The sequence below is a fragment of the Delphinus delphis genome, chromosome 15 (assembly GCF_949987515.2).
Source record: "Delphinus delphis chromosome 15, mDelDel1.2, whole genome shotgun sequence".
NCBI lineage: Eukaryota > Metazoa > Chordata > Mammalia > Artiodactyla > Delphinidae > Delphinus > Delphinus delphis.
Window position 1 is genome coordinate 83,392,067 of NC_082697.1, and position 21,549 is coordinate 83,413,615.

General features: G+C 46.1%; 1 protein-coding gene across 1 annotated transcript; it reads left to right on the forward strand.

Moving 5' to 3' along the window:
* The first annotated feature begins 283 nt into the window (after positions 1-283).
* RAC1 (Rac family small GTPase 1) lies at positions 284-21,476 on the forward strand. Its single transcript, XM_060032451.1, has 6 exons — positions 284-555; positions 10,015-10,086; positions 12,870-12,987; positions 18,694-18,756; positions 19,497-19,656; positions 19,851-21,476. The coding sequence occupies exons 1-6, from the start codon at positions 521-523 to the stop codon at positions 19,979-19,981; spliced, it is 579 nt and encodes a 192-aa protein (XP_059888434.1). The 5' UTR covers positions 284-520; the 3' UTR covers positions 19,982-21,476.
* The last annotated feature ends 73 nt before the right edge of the window (positions 21,477-21,549 follow it).

Below are 21,549 nucleotides of genomic sequence, written 5' to 3' on the forward strand. Positions count from 1 at the left end.
GCGGGCTTGGGGAGCCGGCTCCTGGAAGCCGGGGCCTCCCTCGAGGCCCACCTGGGCGGGCGGGGCGGGGCCAGGACCGCGGCCGAAGCGCACAAAGATGGCTGGCGGCCCGCCCCGCTCCCGGCTCCCGGAGTCCGGAGCCGAGCGTTCCCGAGCGTTCCCGAGCGCTCCCGAGCGCTCCCGAGCGTTCCCGAAGCCTAGAGAAACCCCGGGAGTCGCGCGGGCGGGAGCGGCCCCGCCCCGGAGCCTGGGAGCGGAGGCGCCGGGGCGGGGGAGGGGAGGCCGGATGTGAGTGGAGCGGCCATTTCCTGTTTCTCTGCAGTTTTCCCCAGCTTTGGGTGGTGGCTGCTGCTGGGCTCCGGCTTCCCATCGGCGGAGGGCAAGGCGGCGTGGACAGCGGCCCCGGCACCCCGCGCCCCGCCGCCCGCAGCCGCGCGCCCGCCCGCCCGCCGCGCCCCGAGCTCTCCGCTCTTCGCCTCAGTGCCCGGCCGCCGCCGCCGCGGCCCAGAGAGCGGCCCAGATGCAGGCCATCAAGTGTGTGGTGGTGGGAGACGGGTGAGTGCGCGGGCCGCCCCGGGGGTCGAGGGCCGGGGCTAGGGGCCTGGCGGGCGGGCGGGCGCCGGGGGCTGGCCTGGGGCCTGGCCGGGCCTCTCCCGGGCGGGGGGCGCGGGGCGGGGGGCGTGGGCCGCCACCCTCCCCGGGACCGGACGGCGCGGGCCTGGTTCCGGCTTTTTTATTTTTTTATTTTTTGGTGTGTGTGTGGTGGTGGTGGGGGGAGGGAGGGGATCGGCGATCGGCGGCCGGAGGGAAAGTGAACTCCACCCTCCCGCTTTCTCCCCGGCCCGCTGACCGCCCGGCAGAACTCGACCCGGGCCGCCACCCTCCCTCGTTTGCCTGTAGTTTGGGTGGGTTTAGGGAGTTGCCTTTCTTAAAAAAGGACCCCCTCTTGATTTTCCCATTAACCTCGAGTTTCATTGAGACCTTTCGTGGGTCCCGGCGGTCCCAGCTCGGTCGTGGGGGAGGAATATGTGCACGGGCTGGTTGGGGGTGGATCCTAAACTGATTCGCCAGGGGTGCCTTCCGCTTGTACTTAAGCCACTTTTCTGATTTTTTAAGGGACTCTCTGTTTGCTATTAAGGTGGGGAAACTTTTAGGATTTCTAGCTGCGAGGAGCTGGGTGTGCTTAAGACGGTTCCTTTCTCGGAATGTGGTGTGGTCATACATTTAAAAAAAAAAAAAGGAAAGAAAGAAAAGAAAATAAGAAGAAAAAGCTGGCCTTCGCCTCATGCGTTAGGTTTGGGATGTAGCAGAACAGCCTCCCTGAGCCGGGCCGCCCTGTGACTCAAAACAGTTCTTTTCACTACTGTCTGTGGTGGTTCCCGGCCCTAAAGGAAGACTTGTCTTAGGCAGTTTTTTCCTCCCCTGGAAACAAGAATCTCAGTGTAATCCGAGGAAAATCGTGCGTCTCAGCATGGTTCGAGTACATGAGCATTAACAAGGAAGCTCCAAGAATTACTACCAGTTGCAGCAAAGTCAGAATGCAACTGGTACCTATTTGGAGTCTTGTAAAGTCGAACGAAGAGTTCTGGCATCCCTGTACCCTAAACTTGTTATAAGGGCTGGTTTGCTTTTATGCCTCGATGAATTTATGAGTTCTCGGTTTCTTTAGATCATTGTAAATTAGACATTTGACTTGTTTCTATAACTAATTCAGATCCATGAAGGACAATCAGACAACTGATTGTTTTAAAAAGATGCCCTCTGTATGATTTGTCAGGCTCACAAATGTGAAAGATTATTGACACTTCATAGTTCTGTCTATATTATTAAAAATTGTAAGTTTCTATTTAGGAATATGTATAGTAGTTTTGTGTTTTTTAACCCTTTAAAAGAAAGCTTTAATTTGGGGGAATGTTCAGTTAATTGGTTTAACAGTGAAATCACTAAATTCATTTAAATGAAGTTTTGATCCTTTTGCTACTGAATTAACTGAGCATATGTCACTGTCTTAGGAACATTTTAAATTATCTGAATTTCCTTTAAAAAATAAGAATGCGGAATCAGTAATACATACTAGTTTTTTTAAAGTCATATTGCTGATAATCCATTACCTAATCCTAGAACGTAATATTCTTATTTGAAAAATTTAAAAACATATGCACAGAAGACATATTCAGTTTACTTAATTATACTTACAGACTGTGGACCTCTACTGTTTGCTTGGCTTGTTTATCTAGTTAAATACTTGTTGAATGCCTACTGTGGAATCTGGATCCTTCCTTCATATCCCCACCTCACCACTTACGGGGAAACCCTGAGCATATCACTCATCCCCCAAGAGAGGTGCCTCAAGGGGAAATTGTGAGATTAAACAAGATGCTGGCTATTAAGTGCCTCACAGGTGCCTGGCCCCTACTGAGTGCTTACTGAGTGCCAGCTGCCAGTATTTTTATTATTATTGCTGTTTCTGTTACTCTGAGGCATTGCTAGGCTCTGTGGAAGGAGTGTTAGGCATAAAACACGGTGACCTAGAGTTTATTGTCAGTTTTTTGTGCTGTATTTGACATTGATGTTGACATTAGAAGTGAAATGTACCTTTACAAAAAAAATTGAGCTGTATTACTTTAAATCAGGGCTAACATGTAGCAGACATGGCTTAAGTGAAAAATCTAGATATATACTTTTTCCATCAAAAGTATTTTCCTGCTTTTATCTGAATAAACTATATTCCTGATGGGAATGTTTTATTAAAAAATTGTTACAGCTATAAGTGCGGGTCTAAATTTTGTGGCGTGAAAGTTGCTTAATGTTATGGAATTTCAGGCAGTTAGGGGCAGTTTAAGCAGGGAAGGCAAACTGGTTGAGGTTCCACAAATTGGAGGCTTCCTTATTTTAAAAATATTCTGGTTAAAGGCTCTGTCGTAACTGTATTATAATTAGCACCAATTAGCCTATATTCTTCTTCTTTTTTTAGAACTTAGCTTCTGCCTCTGACATTGTTTTTTTTTTTTTAATTAATTAATTTTTGGCTGCACTGGATCTTCATTGCCATGCACGGGCTTTCTCTAGTTGCAGTGCACGGGGGCTACTCTTCGTTGCGGTGCGTGGGCTTCTCATTGCGGTGGCTTCTCTTGTTGCGGAGCACGGGCTCTAGGCGCACGGCCTTCGGTAGTTGCAGCACGTGGGCTCAGTAGTTGTGGCTCGTGGGCTCTAGAGTGTGGGCTCAGTAGTTGTGGCACACGGGCTTAGCTGCTCCGAGGCATGCGGGATCTTCCTGGACCAGGGATGGAACCCATGTTCCCTGCATTGGCAGGTGGATTCTTAACCACTGCGCCACCAGGGAAGTCCCCAAGCCTATATTCTTCTAATGGATTATTTTCTATACACCAATTCAGTTGGCATTGAGTATCAAATGTGAGGTAAATTTTGATACTTTTTAATTGTGTTAATCCTTCTGTTGATCCTGATTCTGTTAGTCCTTCCTGAACATGGGGTTTGTCACTTTAATTTGGGGAACTTCTGCCCCACGATTTTCTCTCAGCTTTACTTAGGTAAGACAGCATCTCACATTTATGATCAGCCACATTTTAAATTTTTGGCTGCACTGTGTGGCACGTGGAACTTCCCCAACCAGGGATCGAACCCGTGCCCTCTGGGTGGAAGCGCAGAGTCCTAACCACTGGACTGCCAGGGAGGTCCTGAACAGCCACTTTTAATTGTGTGTTGTTTCGGCTTTGCTTGACTGGGAGGCTGGGGGTGAGTGACTTGAGCCCCCGTTCCCCATTTCACTCCAGGTGGCGTTAGTGGTCTCTCCAGCCCAGTATCTGATTTAGACATTGCTGTCCAGGAATTTTTTTAGTTGAGCATGATAAATGCCTTCCATGATGTCATCTTGATAAGAATGTACACCAGTTCCTGCCTACTTCCATTGAACAAGCAGTAATGGTGTGATCCATGAGTTTAAGTTTCTGCATTGCCTTCCAAATTTATGTTTAGTGTTTGAATCTGATCTTGGTTGATAAAATTCTGTGTAATGTGTTTTTTGCTGTTGTTTTAATTTCAGGTGATAATTCCAGCTAAAAGTTTGGGGTTGGGTTCAGTGAAGGAATATCAGGAGTCCATTTTTAGAAACCTTAAAGCCACCCTTTTATAATCTGTCTTTTGCATTAGTCAGTTAATGTCTTTGTACTTCCTACTTTTTCACCTTTGCATCATCAGGTAGCTCTAACTTAGAATTGTAGTCTTCCTAGAAAGGAGATGTTTTACCAGGGATCCTGCTACCAGGGCAGTTACCACATGTCACCAGATGGGATTTTTTCTTCCACCATCTTAATGTGAAAAATGTCAAACATGGGAAAGTTGGAAGAATTGTGCAGTGAACACTCATATGCCCACCACTTAGATTCTGTAATCAAGAGTTTGCTCTATTTGCTTTATCACATGGTAACGTGTTCCCATTTGGGGGCAGTAGTTTAAGAGGATTTGATACAGAAGCTGATTTTGGAAGGAGAATGGGGGTGACACACAGTTAGATATAAATTCTTGGTTTTGAACTCTGCATCTTTAGCTGACCCATATAATCAGCTACCCCAGGGTTAGGCTTGGTGGTTCTAGAATGACAGTCTGGAGTAACGGCTGCTTCAGATTTGAACTCTATCGTAGGTGGCATCTTCAGCCTTGAGTGTTCTAGTAACCTAAGTGTTGAGAATCTGAACTTTTTGAAGCCTCCAATGGTGATAATGACTGGCTTTCTCTAAGTTGGTTGGAATGTCCCCTGTTGGTGGCAGAACATCAGAATTTCAGTTAGGGTTTTGTGTTTTTGTAGCACTAAATTGCTCTATTAATCCATACATTTTCTGAACTTAACTCTCTGCGTAGTTATACATTTACTGAAGGGCTGGTGTCTTCAGTAAACATATAACTGAAGTCCCCAAAACCCATTTCTTGGCATAAATTGAGGACTTTCATTCAGGGTCTTTCATTAATGCAATAAGTATAAATGTATATTTGATACTTATAATTAACATTCCACTACATTCTATTAATTTGTTCTTAAGATCCTAGGTACTTTTAGGGGTTAGGGGAGGGGGAATTAGAAGGGAGTCAGAAGGAGCAAAATTCCAGTTATAAATAAGTACTAGGTATGTAATGTACAACATGATAAAGGTAATTAACACTGCTGTATGTTATAGATGAAAGTTGTTAAGAGAATAAATCCTAAGAGTTCTCATCACAAGGAGAAAAATTTTTTTCTATTTCTTTGATGTTGTACCTTTAAGAGCTGATAGATGTTCACTAAACCTATTGTGGTAATCATTTCATGATGTATATAAGTTGAATCATTGTTAAACGCCTTAAACTTATATAGTGCTGTATGTAAAATATACCGCAATAAAACTGGGGAAAAAAAGATCTAGGTACTTTTAGACAGCAATACAGGCTCCTTAGTTTGGTTTACAATAGTCATTGGAGAAATCTGGTTTTTCTGTCCTACTAAGATCAATTTATCTTTTTTATTTTTTTTAAGGCAATGCAGAATCTTCTTCTTTTTGAGTTGCCTGGATCCCTTACTTTTTTCTTTTCTTTCTTTCTTTTTTTTTTTTTTTTTTGTTTGCTCTGGGTGGTGTGTGGCATCTCATTAGTTCCCCCATCAGGGCTCGAACCCATGCTCCCTGCAGTGGAAGCACAGAGTCTTAACCACTGGACCGCCAGGGAAGTCCATCCCTTACTTTTTTAAAAAAATAAATTTATTTATTTTATTTTTGGCTGCATTGGGTCTTCGTTGCTGTGCGCGTGGTCTTTTCTCTGGTTGCAGCGAGCGGGGGCTACTCTTCGTTGCCTTGCGAGGGCTTCTCATTGCAGTGGCTTCTCGTTGCAGAGCAAGGTCTCTAGGTGCATGGGCTTCAGTAGTTGTGGCACGTGGGCTCAGTAGTTGTGGCTCACAGGCTTTGTTGCTCTGCGGCATGTGGGATCTTCCTGCACCGGGGCTCGAACCCGTGTCCCCTGCGTTGGCAGGCACATTCTTAACCACTGCACCACCAGGGAAGCCCCATCCCTTACTTTTTTAATGTGAGGAAATTGCCAGTGTTTACAGATTTATCGATTTTTATGTGCTTTTAAGTTTTGGCTTACAGGTTTCAGGAAGTAACACTGAAGTTTACCAAAAATTTTTTAAGGAAAAGTTTTCCTTGAGGTTCTCCTAATGGAAAAATAAAGGACATAGTAGGAACATAATTTACTGGCTTTGGTCTTGATTATTTCTACAGGATAGAGCAGAAGCATAGGTTAAAAAAATGTGCTCAATTGCCGTTAGATTAAAATGTTGTGTGATGACTCACTGTCACTTAAAACTTAAATAAATATTTTCTATCTACACTGTCAACTTTGTAACCCGTAAAAAAACTAGTAACAGTTGCGATTATTTATCACAAATAAGATACTTCTTAAATTAAAAAAAATGTGTTTATGTGAATGTTCTTCTAGTAGACTCATTCACTTTCTAGAGTTACAGCATCTTTCAAAGATTAAAAAGAGACCGAACCGAATAGTTAAATATATAAAATTGGAAATTCCAAAGCAAATAGTAACTTCCAGAAATTATGCAGCAGCATCAGTCAAGGCTGACCAAATAACTGCTTCTATTCTTTCTGTGGGGAAAAGCTGTGACTTTGTCTAGAGCCGATGTTGACTTTGGCCTCTAGCATTTATTTGTGGAGTGTGTTTAAAAGCGGTGAATAAATACTCTAATGGGAGGTAAATAACCTTTTCTTTTTATCTGTTTTTTAAAATTAAGTAAACATTTAAATCAAAGGTTGGACATGTACTTATTTAAAAAAAGTCAGAATTTTATACTTTACTAATTTTCTTATAGAATACAGCTTTTTAGCAAATGATGATTGGTAACAAAATTTCATTTATTATCAGGTGATGCCAGTACCTTGAATTCCTTTACAGTTAAACCTTTCAAAAGATGAAGGCTCAGCTGAAGGTGGAGTTTCAGGAAAAGAAATTTTGGAGCATTTAAAACACAGTTGGTGGTATTTATAGTGATGGCTTTGTTCCTCATGCATAGAGGAGAGACTTAGGACAGGGTCTCTGAAGTGAAACTGTGATATTTTAACATAACAGTTAAAACTTTTAGAGCTTCTTATCTTTGACGTTAAGAGGCAATAACTATTAACATTTTTACACAGCAACATTTGTAATTTTGAAAAGAGATTCACTTATCCTGGCCTTAGAGTCCACTCTCTTCCTCAGCTACCACATCCAGCCCCTGGCCAAGCCACGCTTGTTTTGCCCCACATCTCGGTAGCTCTTGAAGTGGCCCACTTCTCTGCACCCTGAAACCCCCTCCACGGTCCAGGCCACCAGGGCTGGTTCCTGGAACACAGTGGCAGCTGCTTCCTTGTTTACAGCCTCCAGTTTCAACTTCTTTGGTCCTCTTTCCACACTGTCATCAGAGGCTGCTTCTGAAAATGCAAATCTAATGGTTTCTCGGCAACAAAAATCTTCTGTTACTTCCCAAGTAGCATCAAGTTCCAGGCCCTTAACGAGAAGAGAGGACAACTTCTTCAGATTTCCCTCTGCCACTTGCCCATTCTTTCTTCGTCCTTCAGTTTTACTGGGCTTCTTGTAGTCTGGGTCTCGCCACGTGCTGTTGCGTTTGCCTAGAATGTTCCTCCTTGCTGTGTCCCCACTCATCAGTCTCAATGACATTGCTGCCGCCTCTGCCCCCAAGACTAGGTTAGATCCCTTTGCTGTCCATCTCCAGAGCATCTTTAGTAACACTTATCACACCTATAATTTTGTGTAATGACTGCATTTTTCATTTTTTAGTTTAGTAACTGCATAAGTTCCATGAGATCTTGTGCGTTGCAGTGTCTTTAGCACCTAGTGTACTTCTGGCATAGCACCCAGTTTGTTGGTATAGATTGAAATTGCATTAATGCTCACAATAGTTTGGTGATGGAGTTGGTAGTTTTGTATCCATCTTACAATTGAGAAAACTGAGGCATAAGGAAGTTGAAACTTAAACAATTCCAGCCAGTAAGTGGTAGAGTTGGCTATGGGTCGCACATCTGGGACAGTGACTTCAGATATCTCAGACTCCTACTCATTCAGGTTTTTTTTTTTTTTTAACATTCTAAGCTTTTAACAAAATGTATGGCCAATGAGTCATTTCTGTTTAGAAAGCCTTTAGGAGTTGGACGCTAGCTCCTGATGATGTCATGTTTGACTATGAGGTCTTTGGGGTGAGGGAGTTCCAGCTTTTGTTAAGCCTTGATAATGTTATGAGTGCAACAAGTATTGGCAAGACTGCCTGGGCCTGTATGTAATCTGCTCTTGTTGAGAGGTTTTTGCTAAGAGTGCAAGGAAAATAGAAAATCACTTAACTTCTTTATTGTGAGTCCTAATTTATAGTAGTAGTTGAGATTGAACAACAAAATCTTACGACTCAGAGCTCCAGTGTATCTCGTGACCTTGGTGAGCCAACAGAGGACAGCAGGGAGATGGGCCCGTGTAAGGAGCATTTATTTGGTGAGCCCTTGGGAGGCCAGGGACTCTGAGAAGCCCCTGAAGCCACCCTGTGAATGTTGTAAAATTTAGAGAATGTGTGTTGGCTACTGGTGCAGTGATCGTCTTAATTTTTAGGTGATACCCCCCTGAAAAATTTTCCAAGTGGTTGGGAGACTTTCATCACCGCCCTGGCACCCTGTATCTGCTTCCAGTTGTGCGGGAGGCCCTCCTGTCTCGGGAGTATTTCTACACTCTTCTCTGTTACTTCTCCTCTTTGCAGCTGTTTGGGAAGTTTACTCCAGCGTCCCTGAGCCATTAATTAATGTGTCTGGAATGTAATGTGTTAGCTGCTCTAAAAGTTTATGGTGGGGCTTCCCTGGTGGCTTAGTGGTTGCGAGTCCGCCTGCCGATGCAGGGGACACGAGTTCGTGCCCCAGTCTGGGAAGATCCCACATGCCGTGGAGCGGCTGGGCCCGTGAGCCATGGCCGCTGGGCCTGCGCGTCTGGAGCCTGTGCTCCGCAACGGGAGAGGCCACAACAGTGAGAGCCCCGCGTACCAGGAAAAAAAAAAAAGTTTATGGTGGATGTGAGGATGTGGCAAGGTGGCACGTGAATGCAGATGAATTAAAGTGAGAGCAGTTGTGTGTGGTGGTTGGTAACTAAGCACTCTCTTTAGAGAACAGCTGTCACTGATGGCCAGAGGGAAGGCTTTAGGAAGGTGGTGGGATTTGAGCTGCCACTCGGAGGCAGCAAAATATATTACTTAGCAACAAAATGGAAGCTGGAGAGGAAAGCTATGTTTGCATATTAGTATTCATCAAAATAATTTGAGGATAGATTTGCAGATTCTTGGATGAAAGCCTTCTAGAGATCTTCACAGAAGAGACTTTCAGTTTAAAAATACTTTTCCCGGGGACATCCCTTGTGGTGCAGTGGTTAAGAATCTGCCTGCCAATGCAGGGGACACGGGTTCGATCCCTGATCTAGGAAGATCCCACATGCTGCGGAGCAGCTAAGCCCGTGTGCCACAACTACTGAAGTCCACGCGCCTGGAGCCCGTGCTCCGCCACAAGAGAAGTCACCAAAATGCCCATGCACTGCAACGAAGAGTAGCCCCCGCTCGCCGCAACTAGAGAAAGCCCGTGCGCAGCAACGAAGACCCAACACAGCCATCAATCAGTCAATTTAAAATACTGTTCCTGTTCAACCTTGTGCTTATTAACAAGTATTTCCTGACTACTAGTGCTAATACCTAAAGCAAAAGCAGAGTGTGAAGCCTCTGGACTCTGCCTTTCTGAGTAGTTCTAGTTTGTTTACTTTAAATTTCAGGATAAAACTATGTGTAGTGTTAAATAAAAGGTTATAGAAACTCTTTAGGGCTAAGTACTTGATGTATATACTTCTTAATTTTTCTGTAAGTTATTTTCACCGAATAATGAAATCTAAGACTGCATTCATGTTGACTAAGCAACTTACACCATTTTTTTCTCTCTTTAGAGCTGTAGGTAAAACTTGCCTCCTGATCAGTTATACGACCAATGCCTTTCCTGGAGAGTATATCCCCACTGTGTAAGTATCCTGAGTTAAACTGGAAATTAACTTGTCTGTCATACGTTGCTTTGGATTCTATTGACCTTTGTTCTGCTCTTTCTTAATCCTTATGCAAACAGATGTGATTAATTTTCCTTTCAGTCACTGAGGTCTCATTATAAGGTATTTGGACTTTTAAAAAATACTTAATGCAGGGGCTTCCCTGGTGGCGCAGTGGTTGAGAATCTGCCTGCTAATGCAGGGGACACGGGTTCGAGCCCTGATCCGGGAAGATCCCACATGCCGTGGAGCAACTAGGCCCGTGAGCCACAACTACTAAGCCTGCTCATCTGGAGCCTGTGCTCTGCAACAAGAGAGGCCGCGATAGTGAGAGGCCTGCGCACCGAGATGAAGAGTGGCCCCCGCTTGCCACAACTAGAGAAAGCCCTCGCACAGAAACGAAGACCCAACACAGCCAAAAATAAATTTAAAAAAAAAAGTAACAAATGTGCAAGTACAATTGGTGTCTTTAAAAAAAAAAAAATAATCTAACGTAAAGTTTCTGCACAGTGATGAAGCACACAGCTTTCCTAATTGGTTTTTAGATAGTCGGGAAGTGAAAGTTAAACCAACTGTGAAGTACAGAGACTGGATAATATAAGAGTTTCGGATAAGTTTGGCTTTCTGGGCTCTTTGTGTGAAGGGTCAAGGAACTGGAACAAAATACTCCATTATGTTTTAATTGGCCTTTTCTGGCGAGTAATTCAACGGTTACATGTCACTGTTGAGTTATTGGGCTTTGGAATTGAAATCAGGGTGTGTGTGCGTGGTGGGGTGTAGAGTGGGGGGACGGATGGGAGGACGGAATCAGCTACTGAGCTGCTTATTCCCTGTTGGCAGCAGAACTGGGCGGGGGTGGAAAAGTGCTTTTCTGATGGTGGGGTTACCAGGGAGCCTCGTAACGCACCGCCCTGCTGCTGGGAGCTCTGTCCTCATGGCTGCGGTGCTGGTGGAGAGGAAACGCCTCACTTCCCACTGTGCTCACCCCCTCAGTCACAACAGGCGCATCTCGGTGTCCTGTGTGTGTTTTAACGTAAGTGGGATCACACTGTCCTGAATTTATGGTGGGGACTTTCTTAATCTCCACATGTAGCTAGAGCTAAATCATTAACAGCTGTTACTGACTAAAGTGCTGTAGCAGACTTAACCACTGGTCACTTGGCATTGCAGACAGGGCTGGCTAAATATCATTGCACGTGTCTTTGTGCACATGTGATAGATAATTAGAGGAACTGTGGCAAAGCAAAGGAACGGACACTTTATGCTTTGATAGATGCTACACAGCTGCTGTCCCACAGGCTGTCACTTTGAGCAGCTGTGACTGAAACACCCCCTTCATACATACTGTGGTTAACATGAGTTAAAAAAAGTGACCTCATCATTTGCATTTCTGGTCACCGGTGAGGTTAAAATCGTTTGAATGTTTACTGTCCATATATAATATTCTGTGAATTGCCTTTTGAAATCCCTTGCTTGTTTTTCCACTGAAAATTCTTCTTACTGTTGGAACTGTGTGTATGAGAAATATTTATCCCTCTGTCTCTCATTTGTCTTTGAACTTTGTTATGGTGTCTTCTGCTTTTTTATGTAAACATGCCATCCTGCCTTTTCCCTGAGTTTAATGTCTTATTAAAAATGTTCTGTAGGATTTTTGTAGCTGAAGTTTTTATTTTTCATTCATTTAGAGTTTATTTTTTGGTATGGTATGAGGCAGGAACCTGATTCTTCTTCACAGGTTGAAAAGAAAAAAAGTCCCAGTACCGTTTATTGAATAATCTGTCATCTTCCCACTGAAGCGGAAATACAGCATATGAGACCTTTTCTTTATGAAAGCTGGTTTGGTCATTAACTTTTATAAATCACAATGGAACTTACTCAGACCATGACTTTGCTGTCACAGGGTAGTAAGATCCTAAGTTTTAGTCTTAAGTATGCAAAAATTAATTCTGGAATTCTATTTTAAAGGCTGATGTGTTGTATTCTGCTTGGCACTTGCCCTGGTTTACCTTGTGAAGCCAGATTTTAATGAGCTACTTCATGGTACTCGCCGTAATTTTTTAATGTCAACCTTATTTTCCCCCTGTCAGCCTGTAGACCTTCTAGGCTTCCTCTTATAGATAAACTAATTTGTGTGTAGCAGCCTCAAATTAATTTAAATACCTGTGTGAACTCACTTTGAAAGCGTTACACCATAGCTTCTCAGATCCAGTTTGCTTTGCGTTACCCTGCACTTTGGTCGCAAGGTGGATGACCAAGGCTCATCTTGGGGGGGTGGTGTTGTTCTGGAAACACTGCCAGCGCAGCCGTCCTGGTGTGCCCCCTAACTGAGAATGACTCACACGTGTACATGGAAAAGTCAACACGTGGGGTTTGAAAGAGGGATTAATTTTATACTTTATTTCTTCCTGGGGAGAAAAACTTTAATGCTCTCTTCATTAAAGGCAAGCAGGTTTTTACTGCTGACAGCGACTTGTTTTGGTTAAATTTAGTAGCTTGTTCCTGTTTCTCGGGTGTTTTTCTCAAGTGCTGCCTTTGTTTCCCTTACACTCCAGTTCCCGTTTTCCCTCTGCTTCTCAGCCCTTGGGAGCCTCGCCTCGCACCTGCAGGCTGGGCTGGGCACCTGCTGGCCTGGCCGCCTCTGGGCCTGCCTCGGCCTCCCCAGCTTTCTGCCCCCGCGACCCCAGCCTGGGCACCACTCAGCTCCCAGGTCTGTGCCTTGTGCTCCACGGCTAGAGACTAACCATTTTCACTCTGTTCCACAGCTTCGACAACTATTCTGCCAATGTTATGGTGGATGGAAAACCGGTGAATCTGGGCTTGTGGGATACAGCTGGACAAGAAGATTATGACCGATTACGTCCCCTATCCTATCCGCAAACGGTAAGGAGCATGACTGATTTTTAGTTTGTCCTTTACAATTCCTGATTATTTAATTAATTCATATCACCTCTGGATTTGCTTATATTGCCATCTTTTGGGTATATCGAGTAATAACAAATAACGTTAAATTAGTTCAATAGTGAATATCCGCCTGGATGCAAACCACGGTTTTGCTTGTTTTTATTTTTTGAGCATTACCAGTTATTAACTACGGCGCTGTGCGTTTTACATTCTTCCGTGTAGTTTTAGGACAGCCGTCTGAAATAGGTATTGATTGTTTTGTTTTGGCTAAATAGTTTTAAGAGCAGTTAGTTTCTAGATGAGTTTGCTTTGTGACAGTTTTGTACCACAGAATCAAATTAAGCAGTGAAGGTTAAGGTTTCTTTAGATCAAGTTAGTAACTAATCTAACAGGTTTAATGCTGTTTTTCTATAAAATACATGTTCATTTTTTGCAGCTTTAGTACCTAAATCTTCTCAATGTAGATTGAGGTTTTAGCTTTATAAAAATGTGTCCACCGTGTCCAGTCAGAAAATTGTTAGATTGGGTTTGCTTGCCTACCAGCTGCCAGCTCGTCTCTACCAGAGCTAATTATATGGAGCCGTAGCTGGTGGACACATGGTCAGAAGCCACTTTTCTCTCAATAAGCAGTTGTCTTACTTGTATCATTTGCTTCTCGTTACATGTCTGTTCTTTGTTTTAAAAGTGCTTTTTAAAACAGCTTTGGAGGGTTAGTGACTAACTGGCCAGGGCAGTTTGCACAGAGGCAGTTGAGCGAATTCCTCGGGTTCAAATTCCACCCTCCCCTTCCTCGCCCTGTGACTGGGCAGGTTTCTTCACCTCTAGGCCTGCCCCGTTCCTCGCAGGGCTGGATGAGTATAGATGTAGCGCGTAGAGCACGTAGAACAGCCCCAGGCATGTCGCTGCTGTTGGGACTCCTCCTTGTGTTTGTGTAGCTGTGCTGGTAGATGTGGGGAGGCCCTCGGTTCCGAGCTGCATCCAGAGGAGAGGAAGATGCAGGACTCGCTCTCAGCGAGCCGGGCAGCCAGAGGGGTTGGGTCAGGGAAACATCTCGGAGAAGACAGGCCTCCGCCCTTGCACTGATTTAATTATCACTTTGTTCTGGGGGGGAGTGTGAGTGAAAAGAAGTAATTAGTTCTAGTCTACCCAAATCTTGTTTTTTTTGCTTTTGAAATATGGCTTTTTCCAAGCAAAACTTATTGTCTTTTCCAGTTGCTTTCTGCTAGAGGAATTGCCAGGTTTCTTTCTTTCTTTCTTTCTTTTTTTGGTCCGTGGCATGTGGGATCTTAGTTCCCGACCAGGGGTTGAACTTGCACCCCCTGCATTGCAAGTGTGGAGTCCTAACCACTGGCCTGCCAGGGAAGTCCAGGCACAGTTTCTTTGAGCTGTAGATTTTTGCTGATTGTCCTTTAGCTGAATTCTGGGAAGGGTGCTAAACAAAGACCAAAACCATAAAATGGGAGGCTTGAATTGGCTGGCTTCTCAGTTAATCTCCAGGTAAAAGTTAACTGTGATTATGTATTAAAAATCAGCCCATAGGGCTTCCCTGGTGGCGCAGTGGCTGAGAGTCCGCCTGCCAATGCAGGGGACACGGGTTCGTGCCCTGGTCTGGGAGGATCCCACATGCCGCGGAGCGGCTGCGCCCGTGAACCATGGCCGCTGAGCCTGCGCGTCCGGAGCCTGTGCTCCACACCGGGAGGGGCCACAACAGTGAGAGGCCCGCGTACCACACACACACACAAAAAATCAGCCCATAGTCACCAAATGGTTTGAATTCTTCAGTATTTTTCAGTAGAATAGTTTAGGAAACTGTTCCATCCCCAGTGGGTGCTTGCTGAGTCCAGGTTTCAAAGGCATCTGCGTTGAGTGGTAGAGTAGGAGTCCCCAGTCAACTGGATACATCTGGGAGGGCGGCGTGTCACCACTGAGAAATGAGAACCATCTGCTGTGACTCGGGGGGTCCAGGGCAGGGTGCGGCTTCTTCCTTTGAGGCGGTCACTCGCAGTAAGTGCAAGGTGACTTGGCAAGATCCCCACTTTGCATGCTGAAGAACACCTAGATAAGCGACACATTGAATCAGGCTGTAGTGTGTGAGGCCTGAAATCCAAGTGGGTGTTGTCCTTTCGGGGCCAGGACTTGAACTTTTCACATCCCATCTGGGGAAGGCAGTGGACCTGCACCGCAGTGTGTAACCCACCCCTTGCCAGCTTAGGAGCAAAGAGGGGCGGGCACCCCACTAGCAGTTAAAGCTGGGCCTGCCTGGGCTCCTTTGGAGACGAGAGGGTTCTCTTGGCTACTGAGGGCCGCCCCGAGCGCTGAGACGCTGGGGCCTGGAGGGTCTCCTTCCTTGGGCCATGCTGTCCTGCCAGGAGGAGCAGACCCTGGAAGTGGCAGGCTGGCACCTGGATTTCTTCTTGGCAAAGAGAAACCTCTGAACTTTGTATTAAATGAAGCCCGGCCCCTGGTTTGCAGGCTGTTTCCGTGGCTCATCCGTGACACTGCCCTGACCCATGCCTGAAGGGCCAGCTGGGTGATTTCATACCAAGGTCTCCCCACTCTCTAGGTCTTCGTGACCTACAAAGAGACGTGTATTTCCTGTGGTCATTTAATCCTGGCATCCTCTGTGTGGCTGAGTTAAAACTGTTTAAACCATTAGCTTCCACTTGGTTCTCCAAAAGGTGGTGGGCACGGGGTCATCATTCGGAGCGGTGAGGTCCAGCCCCCTCATTCTCCTGGGAGAGGCTGGTCCATTTGCGGACGGCTCTGCCGGCAGGCGGGCGGACGGGCAGGAGCGCCGAGGGCTGCTGTCATTTTGGGGCCTGTGAGGGAGATGGGGCTGCGTCACAGGAGTCAAGGTCGGTGGAGGCCCAGGGGCGTCTGGTGTGGGGAGGACAGGCCGCCACGGAGGGAGAGTAGCCTTCAGACCAAAGGGGAGATGGGCCTGAGACCCAAGACAGCAGCTCAGGAGGAATGACGCCGCTCCAGGACACGAGAGTGACCCTGTGAGGAGGGCTGAGGACAGAAGGACAGCGCGTCAGGTCGGAGAGCAGAGGTGGGAGGGACTGGACGCCTGAAGGTTAGTCGTCAGAAGCGCTAGAGGCGTTTTCTTCAAGCCGAGTTTGGGCTGGGGGCAGAAGGAAGAGGAAGGAACAGGCAGACGGTGTCACGTTAATGTGGGACGGAAAGCATGTTCTTCTCCATCAGAAAGATGTTCTGAAAGATGCAAAAGGGTAGAACAGATGTGGTTAAAGGGTATTTTGAAGCTGAGTTTTTGTGGCCAATCCCCATGAGTCCCTGTATCACAATGAAGCTTTGGCATCACTTCAAGGTCTCCGGAGGACCAGGCTTCAAAAATAGCCCATAGATCAAATCAGGATAGTTAGAGAGACTTTAACATTCGCTTTAAATTGTAAATCGGAGAAGCTTGAGTGAGATGAAATTAAAATAGTTGTCTCGCCTGTCTTTCTGTCGATTCTAGAATTCCAGGTTCTCTGTTGCTGAAGAGCAGGCCTTCAGTTCTTACTGGAACAGAGGAGTGAATTGAAAGCACAGTGGTACACGCTGGAAGTGCGGTCCCTTGTGGGCGGCCCCTCCATGCACACGGGGGGCGGGAGCAGCGCTGTCCTTTCAGTAGAGCGGGTCCCTGCATTTGAGCCGCACTCCCGTGAGGTCACAGCCCTCACACCCGGCCGCCTTGCTGGACGGTGTCTGGGCCGAGAGGCCTGCCGTGCAGACGGCCACGCCTCCTGTTGGCTCCAGCTGGGCTCCTGTCTGAGAACTTGGCCGGAGAGCTTTAAGAGGTGTGTCGTTGCTGATGGACGCCCTCGCTGAGGGTGGGACACCCCTCTGGCATGTCCTTGCTGAGCAGAAGCCATGGGCTTCATGCTGGGGAGGGAACCTCCCTGTGCCACCACAGGTTGAAGCGCGCCTCGGTCTCCACCGTCTCTGACCTTCACAGAGTGATGGAGCGATTCAGCAGCGCCTGGCGTTATAGACCCGCTAGATCATCATCTGCTTTTAGATCCCTTGGGAGGGTTGAGACAAAATTCAGATGAAGAATAGGTAACTGGTTATATTGATTTTTCTTCTCGCTTTTTACTAAACTCAAACAAAGTTCTCATGCATTACTAGGTTGGAGAAACGTATGGTAAGGATATACCCTCCAGGGGCAAAGACAAGCCGATTGCCGTATGTAAAACTTTCAATCGACTTCAGTTTCAAGCTTTATCTGTTCTCTCGTTTCACTTAGTTTTCCTAGGATTTCCTATTGAGCCTCACGTTCCTTGAGTGTTTTATATTTAACGCACTCAAGGTTGGGGTTTTGCCTGATAGTTTACCTACTGGCTTGAATCAGAGCAGTGTGTGAACTGCTTTCCTCCCCCTCCCAGGGGACAGGAGGGACTGTCGTGCAAGGGCCCCTGTCCAGGCTGGTTGGGGAAGGAGTGCGGAGGCTCTACCTTGCAGCTCACGTGGCCCGAGTGCTTGGCGGGAGCGGGACTAACCACACTGCGGGCCCTCCTTCCTCCCGCTTTGGTGTCCGGTGCAGGGCCTGTCGGGCGAGGCTGCGCGACGCTGGTGAGCTAACCCACCCCTGCTTTGAGATGTTGTGATCAGCCCAGGTGCCGAGATGCTGTGGTGATTCTTGGACGAGCTTGTGCATGTGCTAGCATTTTCAGTGTCGTTTACGAAAAGCTGTTGTGTGGGATGTTTCTTCCCTTTCAGGTACAAGATAGCAGCTGGATGATCGCAAGGAACTTGGGAATTGTGTGCATTTCACAGAGTAGCCTAATTGCCTTTTTCCAGGAAAGTGTTTCATAAATCTAGCATTTTAGAAACTCGTAGGCATTTTTTAACATGGGTAAATATTTAAATTTCACTTTTTCTTTTTTGGCCACGCCTCGTGGCACGCGGGATCTTCGTTCCCTGGACCAGGGATCCGACCTTTCCCCCCCTGCAGTGGAAGCGCAGAGTCGTAACCACTGGACTGCCAGGGAAGTCCCAAATTTCACTTTTTACACAACATGGTGCAAGCTTTCCGGAGGCCCTCCTTGGGTCTGAGAAGCTCTGACAGCTGGCAAGGCGCCCCTTACATACCAGATCATCCTCCCTCCCAGAGGGACGTGCCTGTTTAGCGAATTCTTGAGACCCGGCTTTATGCCTGGGACTCTGACGGCAGTTCTTTAAGAAGCAGTTTATTTGGAACCCAGTGACCATCTAAAAATGTTTGTACTTAAGATTCTGATGGGAGCGTAATGCAAAGCATACCATTTGAGGATAACAGTTTTTAATTTGAATCTGCTTTTGACGGACTGAAACCAAGTTTTATAGAAATATTGCCATAGTACCTGCCACTCGTTCTAGTCCCCGTGTAGTAACAGAGCATCAAGTTAGTTCCCAGTGGGAGCTGGGAAGGATGGAAAAGAGGCCTCCCAGGGGTCTGAATTTGATGTCTCTCTGTAGCCTCGAGTAACTTACAGCATATTTCGTACTCCACTCCCCTTCTCACTGGTAACTGGTGCTTCACATGCTGGTTCTGGTCTGGGAGCGTCTGACTACACTGCAGGCGTGTTGGGGAGAAGGCGTATGCCCTGGCCCCATGCTTCCCTCCCAGCAGCACTCAGGAAGCAAAGTGCATTCCTCACTGTAAGACCATTTTCTAAACACCTCCCTGTTTTCTTTTTATAGGATGTATTCTTGATTTGCTTTTCTCTTGTGAGTCCTGCATCATTTGAAAATGTTCGTGCAAAGGTAAGTGGGATTTTTTAGGAAAATATTTTGTTACATAATGTCACTCTCAGGAAGAAACATTAAAAAATAAAATACCATTTACTGATAGAAACTTTCAGTTATTTAAGTTGATTTTAGTAATTCTACTACTTAGGTAATTTTTTACATAAGTCATCAGTTTTTTAGGTACATGACTTGAGTATGCAGAGTTCTAAAGTCTCAAGGTCTGATTCAGAAGTGCCGTGTTCCTGGTTAAAATAATGAAGCACTTCGGAGTCGGTCTAATAAAAATAATGACCATACTTTCTACTCTGGCATCTTTCATGAACGTAGTGAAAATGACGGGTGAGAGGCCCTTCAGTTGGGATCGGGGACGTGTCTGGTGGGGGTAATGGCGGCAGAGCTGAGACCTGGGTCCAGATAGTTTTATTCTCATCCTTGAATATGTAAGGGATTTTGAGATGACCTAAGAACCTGGCCTGTTTTACCAAAAACAAAGTAGTTGGGTGGGGGGGTGGGGGGGTTGTCCTTCCTCTCTCCTCTCTCACAGACAAGTATAGCTGTCAGTAGGGGCGTGAGTCCTGGGCTCCAGGCTGGCTAGGCACACACCGCAGCCAGTCGGTGGTTCTGGAGGGTGTGAGCTAGGCAAGGGGACGCGGTGACCAAGTGGGTGGTTGATGCAGTTGGGCACCTGTGTGGATACAGTTCAGGCGAGGGCGGTTCCGAAGGAGAGGCTGACTGCCTCCTCTGCTGGTGCCTAGTGGTACCCTGAAGTGCGACACCACTGTCCCAACACTCCTATCATCCTGGTGGGGACGAAACTTGATCTGAGGGATGATAAAGACACGATTGAGAAACTGAAGGAGAAGAAGCTGACACCCATCACCTACCCGCAGGGCTTGGCCATGGCCAAGGAGATCGGTATGGAAGCCCCCATTGTCATGTCTGCTTTGCCCACGTTTTTATTTTCGTGATGGAGGCTGCAGTCCCGCCTGGGGGAGTGGACTCGGGGTCTGGCTTGCCTTTTGGGACCCCGCAGAGCAGGACCCTCGGTGCCGTGTCAGGGTGGGGGGCGCCCCCGTTCTGATCTGAGGGTGAGGCTGTGTTTCCCACAGGTGCCGTCAAATACCTGGAGTGCTCGGCGCTCACGCAGCGAGGTCTTAAGACGGTGTTTGATGAAGCTATCCGGGCGGTTCTCTGCCCGCCCCCCGTCAAGAAGAGGAAGAGAAAATGCCTGCTGTTGTGAATGTCCGGGCCCCTCCCGCCTGTCCCCGTCCCCCAGGACCCTTTGTACGCTTTGCTCAAACGGTGGAGCCTTCGCACTCAATGCCAAGTTTTTGTTACAGAGTAGTTTTTCCATAAAACCGTTTTGAACCAATCAGTAATTTCTAGGTTTTGTTTGTTTAAGGTGTAAGAGTTCAAACTTTCACATCCTAGTAAAGTTTAGCCCTAAGATGACAAGCTTCCTTAAAGCCTTATTTCTCAAAGCCCCTATTCTTGCTCAGATTAAGAGTTGCCAAAATACCTTGTGAACTAAGTTGCATTGTTGGGCTAAGAACACTAAGCACTAAACTGTTCAAAGACCTTTGTCTGGAAGAGACTAACTTCTGAGGCAGGAGATGCAGACGCTCGCTAATGAGTTTCAGACGCGAAGAGCAGTACAGCCTCCTTCCTGAAACGTTGCCATTTAATGCATCCTGATTTACCAGCCCATGTTCGCTACCTAACACTGTACTGTACATCATAATGAACGAGTGTAACAGCTCAGCTCTTTGGATCAATCGTTGTGATTTCGTAGTGAGATTTTTAAAACAAATTAGTGTATTAGCTTTGGTGAGATTTTGAACAGAGCTTTTACTGCCGTGTTCCCTCCGATGAAGCATTCTGCTCTGGCCGCGGGTGCACTGGGTGGAGTGTGTGGAACACTTGTGATCAGAGGATGAAAACAGTATTTTAACAAAATATGGAGATTAATTTACACTACATTGTATACGTAATAAACTATTAAAAGTGTCACGGGTAAACGTTTTAAAAGGTTAATTTCTGTCAAATGCAGTAGATGATGAAGAAAGGCCGGTATTATCAGTAAGTGTTTTCTTAAGCTTTTCCTTAAACGTGCCCATCCCTCCTGAAATTGGGCATTTAATCCATCTTTGACCTCATCATTCTCATAGTTGCTAACTTAGTAAGTGCTTTTCTTATAGAACCCCTTCTTAATGAGCAATATGCCTCCTTGTATTATAAAATCGTCTGAATATGCATTAGAAAATTTTTTTTGTAGATTAGTAAAAGTGCATTCCTGTTTTCATGTTACCTTATCCAAAGCTAGTAAGTGCTTTCCTTGGTTTTCTAGTAACTAGGTGTAAAAATCCTATGTTGCAGCTTTACAGTTTTTAAAATACTTAGATATTCTTAAACTGTAAACCCTGCCAGATCACCGACACTGCACCTGGACTAACAACACTGACCGCCTCTTGCCTCACAGCGTGCACACGCTTCCTGTCCTTGCCCTAACGATGTTCCTTGGGGTCTGTGAGGTTCTGTCAACCCCGTGCTCGTGCTAACGAAGTTCTGTACAACTTACCCACTGGCAAGAATACGAGCTTGGACCTTTCAACCACTAGAACAAAATTTTTTAAATTGACAGTTGCAGAATTGTGGAGTGTTTTTACATTGATCTTTTGCTAATGCGATTAGCAGTATGTTTTGCATGTATGACTTAATAAATCCTTGAATCATGATTGGTAATACTGGAGTTCTTGAGAGCTTGGGGAACCACCTGCTGGGGTATGTGTTTGTTTGCCTCCCTGTAAA

Coding starts and splice junctions, on each gene's coding strand:
- RAC1 (XM_060032451.1), top strand. CDS start 521: ATGCAGGCCATCAAGTGTGTGGTGGTGGGAGACGG. Junction 12,988..18,693: donor CCCTATCCTATCCGCAAACG/GTAAGGAGCATG, acceptor TTCTTTTTATAG/GATGTATTCTTGATTTGCTT. Junction 19,657..19,850: donor GGCCATGGCCAAGGAGATCG/GTATGGAAGCCC, acceptor TGTTTCCCACAG/GTGCCGTCAAATACCTGGAG.